Below are 8,507 nucleotides of genomic sequence, written 5' to 3' on the forward strand. Positions count from 1 at the left end.
TTTATTAATGCAATTAACAAAGAACCACCTGTCCAGAATGTTTTGGAGAGCCAGCAGTTGTAAAACAAGTGTAATATTTAAAATTTACAAAATGGCAAAAAGAAGTGTCCTTGTATTTAATTATTACAGCCTGAGTGTCACCAATAACAATATTTTGACATTTAAAGTTACTACAAAGAGCTTTCATTTTGTGTTGATTTTGGAGCCCCCTGTGGACAAAAGCAGAAGTGTTTCCTACGCCATATATGTAAACACAGGTTTGACTTGATTTGAAGAATCACTATACAGAAATAGCTAGTCTTCATAACCAGTTAAAAACTCCTTGCAGTCACTCTAAAGTAAAGATTTTCTTTCAGTATCTTCTAGATCTTGACAGAGAGGACAGATGGCAACACATAAAGAGGCTCTCTTACAAACTTTGGAAAATCTGAATGCAGAAGAATTTAAAAAATTCAAGTGGTACCTGCAGAAGAACAACTCAGAATGCCTCCCAGAGATCCCGAAGAGTCGGCTGGAGAATTCTGACAGGACTGACACAGTGGACCAGATGGTGCAAACCTACACTACAAACACTATTGATGTGACCATAATAGTTTTGAAAAAGATAAATAGGAATGACCTAGTGGCAAATCTATTAGGCATCACACCAGACCCTACAGGTAAGTCATGATGTTTTCAAATTCTTCTTTAGGAAAGAGATGTGGTGAGCTACACTGTGTTGTTTTTGAAGGAGAGATAAAAAAAAAAAAAAACAAATACTGGAAGAATCTGCCTTTGATTGTTATTATTTAAACTGAAAGCTCATATTGATCAATTTTAATTAATACTGAAACAAACTGTTTGCCCAAACACTTCCAGGTTCAACTTAATACTGCTTGACTGTCAGCTTATCTGGTATAGAATCAGATGTCTGTGTCAGAGACAGCAAACTGCTGTAATCCAAACTCTGCTGGAGACGTAACTCCTGTACATCTTTCTCAGCTCTTCTGTTTCTTTGGACGCTTCTTCTGCAGCTGATGCAGACGTGTCCATTGCAGCCGGTTCAGGGACTGAACAGTAGTTGTGATGATCTGTGACATCAATGTGCTCTTCTTTCTCCTTGGGGGCCCTTTACTCTCTCCCACACACTGCCCCATGGTGGTTCAATGGTGTGTCAGTACAGCACCTACAACAAGCCTTCTTTGACCCTCAAGAGTTGTTGGTTCTATGAGTTAATTAGTGGCAAAGTGTCTCCCAGCTGTTCATGAATCTGTCTTGAACACTGTCCTGTGTATACTCATGTTGAAATAGTCTCAACTTTGACGCTATCAAGATCTGCGAGCTGGCTAGAATGATGTAAACACACAGACCAGAAAATGTCAGAGCAGCATTGTTTGGATCAGAAGTATGTCACAAATCCTAGTGCATGTAGCTTATTGTGACACACTTATGCATCACGTGACACTTTTACATTGTGATAAGGTAATTTACATGACAATAACAGATACAATACAGCTATGCAGGGGTTTGGGTTGCTTACAGTGGGAGACTAATGACTTAGCAATGCTGTACTGCAACTTCCCTCTGAGAACGAGAGGGTCCCTCCTGAGGGACTGAGGGAAGATGCCTTTGCCCATGTACCAAACAGCAGTTAAAGTGTCTGGGTCTGGGCATTGCTTAGGGTCATATATTTGTGCTAGAGAAACATGAAGGAGGGAGTTTGGGTGGAACAGACGCCTGACTTCGATCCGCCATTTTCTGGCAAAGAACCTTGGCCTCAGACTTAGCGATGCTGACTCTCACCCCATCATCATCAACAGCTTTGCACTCAAACTGCTCCAGTACATGCTGAAGGTCAACACCAGATGAAGCTAACAGAACTGAACCATATCATCTGTAAAAAGCAGAGATGATATTCTGAGGTTTCCAAACTGAGGTTCTCTTCACGCTGCCAACCACAAAGTTGTTCATTGACCTTTGGCCTGTGGTCCTCTGGTACCAGGTACTCTTGTGAATAACCTAATGCCAGTCCATGACTAGCCCAGAAGTTGAATAACAAACCATCACTCTGGATCAGATCATGCAGGCTCGTCCTCCAAATCACCCACCTCCAGGCTTCCTCATCATTGCCCATGTGACTGCCGAAGTCCCCAGCAGAACCATAGAGTCCCCAGACTGCACTGTGCACAGGACACTAGGCAGAGACTCTTAAGAAGTCTGGATAATCTTAACCACTGTTTGGTGTGTAAGCATACACAATAGTCAGAACCTTTCCCCCAGGGACTTGTAGTCACATAGAAGCAACCCTCTCATTCTGCAGGGAGAGCTCCAACACAGCAACGCTCAGTATCCCCACATCTACTTGGTGCATCTCACCCTGGGCAACGTCACAAAAATAGAGTCCAGCCTCTCTGCAAAAAATTTGTGCCAGAGCCAGTTCTACGCATAGGAAAGCTCAACTATATTCAGTTGGTACTGCTCCACCTCCTGCACGATCTCTGGTTCCTTCCCCACCAGAAAAGTGACATTCCATGTTCCTGCCAGGTGCCACCACACCAGGGTCCTGTGTTTGTCTGGAGAGAGATCAACAGACTGTCAGGTTTAGTTAAATGCAGAACACAGACTAGGAGGCAAATGATGGTTGACTAGTTTATTGTGAAGTTACTGCGGACAGAGATATTGAGGAGGTGGAATGGCTGGTAACAGAGATACTGAGGCAGTTACAGTGACACAGCTAACCAGAGTTTGGATAAAACCAACTTCAGGCCTGAACATATGCACTACGGTGGCAGAGACAAGAATCAGGCCATGAGTGGGAGGAAGGTCTGGGCTGATAAACACAGGTGATGTGATTAAATTTTCAGTAGCATGCTCTCATTAAGTCAATTTGTTGTCTTTTTTCAGAAACTCAAACTACACGTTGCCAGCGTAAACTAAAGTATACTCTGAAGAAGAAGTTCCAGTGTGTGTTTGAGGGGATTGCCAAAGCAGGAAACCGAACCCTTCTGAATCAGATCTACACAGAGCTCTACATCACAGAGGGAGGGACTGCAGAGGTCAATGGTGAACATGAGGTCAGACAGATTGAAACAGCATCCAGGAGACAAGCTAAAACAGAAACAACAATCCGACAAGAAGACATTTTTAAACTCTCAGAAGGAAGAACAGTGATGACAAAGGGAGTGGCTGGCATCGGGAAAACAGTCTTAACACAGAAGTTCACTCTGGACTGGACTGAAGACAAAACCAACCAGGACATACAGTTCATGTTTCCATTCACTTTCAGAGAGCTGAATGTGCTGAAAGAGAAAAAGTTCAGCTTGGTGGAACTTGTTCATTACTTCTTTACTGAAACCAAAGAAGCAGGAATCTGCAGGTTTGAAGAGTTCCAGGTTGTGTTCATCTTTGATGGTCTGGATGAGTGTCGACTTCCTCTGGACTTCCACAACAATGAGATCCTGACTGATGTTACAGAGTCCACCTCAGTGGATGTGCTGCTGACAAACCTCATCAGGGGGAAACTGCTTCCCTCTGCTCGCCTCTGGATAACCACACGACCTGCAGCAGCCAATCAGATCCCTCCTGACTGTGTTGATTTGGTGACAGAGGTCAGAGGGTTCACTGACGAACAGAAGGAGGAGTACTTCAGGAAGAGATTCAGAAAGAGACAGGCCAGCAGAATCATCTCCCACATCAAGACATCACGAAGCCTCCACATCATGTGTCACATCCCAGTCTTCTGCTGGATCACTGCTACAGTTCTGGACAAAGTGTTGAAGACCAGAGAGGGAGGAGAGCTGCCCAAGACCCTGACTGAGATGTACATCCACTTCCTGGTGGTTCAGTCCAAACTGAAGAGCGTCAAGTATGATGGATTACCTGAGACAGATTCACACTGGAGTCCAGAGAGCAGGAAGATGATTGAGTCTCTGGGAAAACTGGCTTTTGATCAGCTGCAGAAAGGAAACCTGATCTTCTATGAATCAGACCTGACAGAGTGTGGCATCGATATCAGAGCAGCCTCAGTGTACTCAGGAGTGTTCACACAGATCTTTAAAGAGGAGAGTGGACTGTACCAGGACAAGGTGTTCTGCTTCGTCCATCTGAGTGTTCAGGAGTTTCTGGCTGCTCTTCATGTCCATCTGACATTCATCAACTCTGGAGTCAATCTAATGTCAGGCACATCAACCTGGACTGGACTTCTGACCTCACTGTGGTCAATAGTAATTAGAGATGACCCTAACCTAACATATCTCCACCAAAGTGCTGTTGACAAAGCCTTGCAAAGCCGGAACGGACATCTGGACTTGTTTCTCCGTTTCCTCCTGGGTCTTTCACTGGAGACCAATCAGACTCTCCTACAAGGTCTGTTGACACACGCAGAAAGAATCTCAGAGGCTAATCAGGTAACAGCTGAGTACATCAAGAAGAAAATCGGTGAGAATCCATCTCTAGAGAGAAGCATAAATCTGTTCCACTGTCTGAATGAACTGAATGATCGTTCTCTAGTGGAGGAGATTCAGTGGCAAATGAGATCAGGAAGTCTCTCCACAGATGAACTGTCTCCTGCTCAGTGGTCAGCTCTGGTCTTCATCTTACTGTCATCACAAAAAGATCTGGACGTGTTTGACCTGAAGAAATACTCTGCTTCAGAGGAGGCTCTTCTGAGGCTGCTGCCAGTGGTCAAAGCCTCCAACAAAGCTCTGTAAGTGGATCGATCACTGGATCTAATAATTCAGTCAAATGTTTTACAAGCTATAGATGAAAATCAAGTCATTTTGTTTGTGTTAATCATTAATTTTTCTTCAGACTGAGTGGCTGTAACCTCTCAGAGAGAAGCTGTGAAGCTCTGTCCTCAGTTCTCAGCTCCCAGTCCTGCAGTCTGAGAGAGCTGGACCTGAGTAACAACGACCTGCAAGATTCAGGAGTGAAGAAGCTGTCTGCTGGACTTCAGAGTCAGTGCTGTAGATTGAAAACTCTCAGGTCAGGATTCAGAATTTTTGCTAAACAAATTATAACGGTATCGTAACACTGTTTAACAAGTAATGACACTGTGCAACATTCTTTATATAGCCATAGTTCTAAACAATTCATAAAATGTTCTATTCTATTTATAAATGCTGAATAGGCAGCCCACCCTTGCTGTATAGGTTGTCATCCAAGCAATTTATTAAGAACCATATTTATGTTTAGTGGTACACGGCGACTTCTTGTGGCCATAGTCATTCTGACAGGAACTGTGTAAAGAGCAAGGAAGTCCACAAAGGAAAGACACTGGAGTGGATGGATGGGTCAAACAGGACTTTCAGCTTGAAGACTGATGTTACCCAAACCCTGATCTTTGTCTAAACCTTAGGCAGTTTGGCTAGATTAACAGCCTAAACCTAACCAAACTGCTGTTTAATTTTTGTAAGGTAAGGTTTCCAACCATTTGACAATGTTGCCCATGTATTTAACATCATGTGACATACAGAATGTAACATACTTATTTTAACCCAAACCATGATGTTTTCCTAGACTTAACCAATTGTCTTTAGTGCCTAGACCTAACCAAAAAATGTTGGTGCCTAAACCTGAACCAGTTTAGTGGTTTAGGCTTTCAATCAAATCAAACTGCACTTTCGCAAAGTTAATTCCATATTTTATGGAATATAACGGAATGACTTGTATTTGACTGAAATAATTTTCATACATATTCAGGCTGTCAGGCTGTCAAGTCACAGAGGAAGGTTGTGCTGCTCTGGCCTCAGCTTTGAAGGCCAACCCCTCCCATCTGAGAGAGCTGGACCTGAGCTACAATCATCCAGGAGACCATGGACAAGAACTCCTGTCTGCTGGACTAAAGGATCCACACTGGAGACTGAACACTCTCAGGTATGGACAGACATGTTTTAACACTGGCAGAGTTTAGAGTCTGTCACACTCAAAACTCTGTATGTGAGGGTACTTCACATCTGCTCATTGGTTTCTTTGGTTTTGGTTTCTTTTTTTGCTGACTTAGCTTGGTACTTAGTTTTCATATTTTTCTTTAAATTTCTGTGTGGTCACTCCAGACCGTGAATTCATGCCACTACATGAAAGTACTGAAATGTTCCTGACTCTTGGTTTGTCTTTGGAAGAAAAAGTTTGAAAACCACCAATTTTTTTCTACCCAAGCACACCAAAGAACATGCCAAAATCTAAAGGTACACCTGTATTCATATTCATGCAAAAGAGCCTCTTTAACCAACCTTTCCAATGGACCCAACAAGTACGAGCCAATCAGAGGCAGCGCTCCGAAACTGTGGGTGGGTGAGTGTGGCTAATTTAACTTCAGGGCTTTTCACCAGAAATGACAAGAAAGCATTGATCAACCTCCAAATATTACTAAATATCGACCGATAAAGATCGGTGGCCATCAATCTGGGTATCCCTGATGTTAGCCTTACCTGAAATCAGGCGAGCTCAGCTCACTTCCTGCTGAGGAAGACAATGATTCTTTTTGAAGAGTTTAATAAAGGACAACATCTGTCTGTGTTTCTTCTTCCAGTCTGGACCATGATGGAGAGCAGAGACTCAGATCTGGTGTGAGAAAGTGTAAGTGTGGATTCAGTTTGATTTATGATAATGTGATAATTATTCTGATAGTTGATGGACAGTACACAAAAACTATCAACGAGTAAAACAATTAACCCTTCAGTTGTGTTGGATGATAAAACTACAGCATATTATTAGTTCCTATAGGAGAATCCTTTTTGGTTCCTGGTACAGTCTTTTATGAAGATTCCACTTCACTAGAACCCAACATAAAAGGTTATACCTAGAACCATCTGTGAAATGTTTCACACAGAACCCCCTATGAGAGATTCTACAGAGAACTCTTCTACAGTGTAGTGGTTCCACCCAGGGAGTTCTAGTGCGAAATCCTTTATATTATGGTACAAAGAACCCTTGATGAAAAGGGTTCCAAATAGGGTTCTTAATGAAACCATTAAGGCCTTTTTCACACCGGACGCGCTTTCTTCCGTGCATTAATATTATTTTTCAAACTTGTATGAATCCGATTAAAGTTTTCACAGCAACAGGTGAATTACGATGACCAATAATTGCAGCTTTAATTTTTTTGGAGTTTCAGTTCCAACATCAACACATCTGATCAATCAAACTGCGTGTTGTTGAAAACATCTAAAACATCCAACATGGCAGATCCTTTCTTTCACATATTTCGGGAGCCTCAGGTCATGTTCACGTGATGTTCATTATAGCATTGTTGCCACAGTGCAATTTATTTTTAGAAACTTGATCATTTATTCGCTAAATCATGTCACGCTTAATGTGACTCATCAGGTGAGTTGAAATTTCACCTCCAAAATAAATGCAATTTAGTGCTGTTGATTCAAGTTGCTGCTGGTGTGTAAAGACCTTTAGTCTTACAAAGAATCATTGATGGACTCTGTCTTCACAAAAGGGTTCTTCAGAAATAACCTTTTTTGGTACCTTTATTTCTATCTTCCTCTCTTGATCAGACGTCTGTGAACTCACGCTGGTCCCGGACACAGCAAACCGATACCTCAAACTCTCTGACAACAACAGGAAGGTCACATGGGTAAGAAAGGAGCAGCCGTATCCTGATCATCCAGAGAGATTTGACCACTGGCCTCAGCTGCTGTGCAGAAATGGTCTGACCGGTCGCTGTTACTGGGAGGTCGAGCTGGAAGGAAACATTTACGTGGCCGTGACTTACAGAGGAATCAGAAGGAAAGGAGACGGACACGACAGCAGGTTTGGAGGGAGCGTTAAGTCCTGGAGCCTGTTCTGCTCTGATAACCGTTATTCTGTTTGGCACAATAAGACAAACATCCCTCTGTCGTCCTCCACCTCCAAAAGAGTAGGAGTGTATGTGGACTGTCCTGCTGGCTCTCTGTCCTTCTACAGCATCTCCTCTGACAGACTGACTCACCTATACACCATCAACACCACTTTCACTGACCTCCTCTACCCTGGGTTTGGGATCTTGAAGTGTGGTTCCTCAGTGTCTCTGTGCCGTCTGACTTAGTGGGAGACTCGTCCTGTGTAGAGAAACAACCTGCAACTGTTAGGATCAAAAGCTGCAGGTTGCAAGCCTCTGCACTGAAGAAAGAAAGAGTTTGTTGTCTTGTCAGCCAAAGCTGTCATGCTTTAAAACTTGTTCTGTAAATAGTGGTTCTGAGCTCCAGCTGTCAACAGCTGAGGAAAATGGGCTGTTCCTGCTGTACATTCTGCAGAGATTTACGAGAGTGGAAACAACATTTAAAGTTGCCATGAATACAAATCTATTTATTTGCTTTTATCATGTGTGCTGGCCTTTATGTCACCTTGTGAGGAAGCCTCAACTCCCTCTCTATTTGCTAAACCCTTGTTTTTGTTTTTGTTTTTTGTTAAGCAAAGTGGACAGTTTCTCTCACAACTTCTTTATTTTCTTTATTAAATTTTTAGTTCAATATTAACTGAGAAATATAAACAATTGTACTCAGCATTACAAGCACACTTTTCTTAAGAATATATTAAAG

General features: G+C 42.6%; 1 protein-coding gene across 1 annotated transcript; it reads left to right on the top strand.

Moving 5' to 3' along the window:
* Positions 1–2,059: 2,059 nt before the first annotated feature.
* Positions 2,060–8,219, top strand: LOC146314874 (NLR family CARD domain-containing protein 3-like). The gene is made up of 6 exons (XM_084738157.1): positions 2,060–2,161; positions 2,862–4,684; positions 4,789–4,962; positions 5,680–5,853; positions 6,509–6,555; positions 7,485–8,219. The coding sequence occupies exons 1-6, from the start codon at positions 2,060–2,062 to the stop codon at positions 8,012–8,014; spliced, it is 2,850 nt and encodes a 949-aa protein (XP_084594283.1). The 3' UTR covers positions 8,015–8,219.
* Positions 8,220–8,507: the final 288 nt, after the last annotated feature.

Source organism: Lutjanus erythropterus, chromosome 15 (assembly GCF_056507025.1).
Source record: "Lutjanus erythropterus isolate fLutEry1 chromosome 15, fLutEry1.hap2, whole genome shotgun sequence".
NCBI classification, from domain to species: Eukaryota; Metazoa; Chordata; class Actinopteri; order Lutjaniformes; family Lutjanidae; genus Lutjanus; species Lutjanus erythropterus.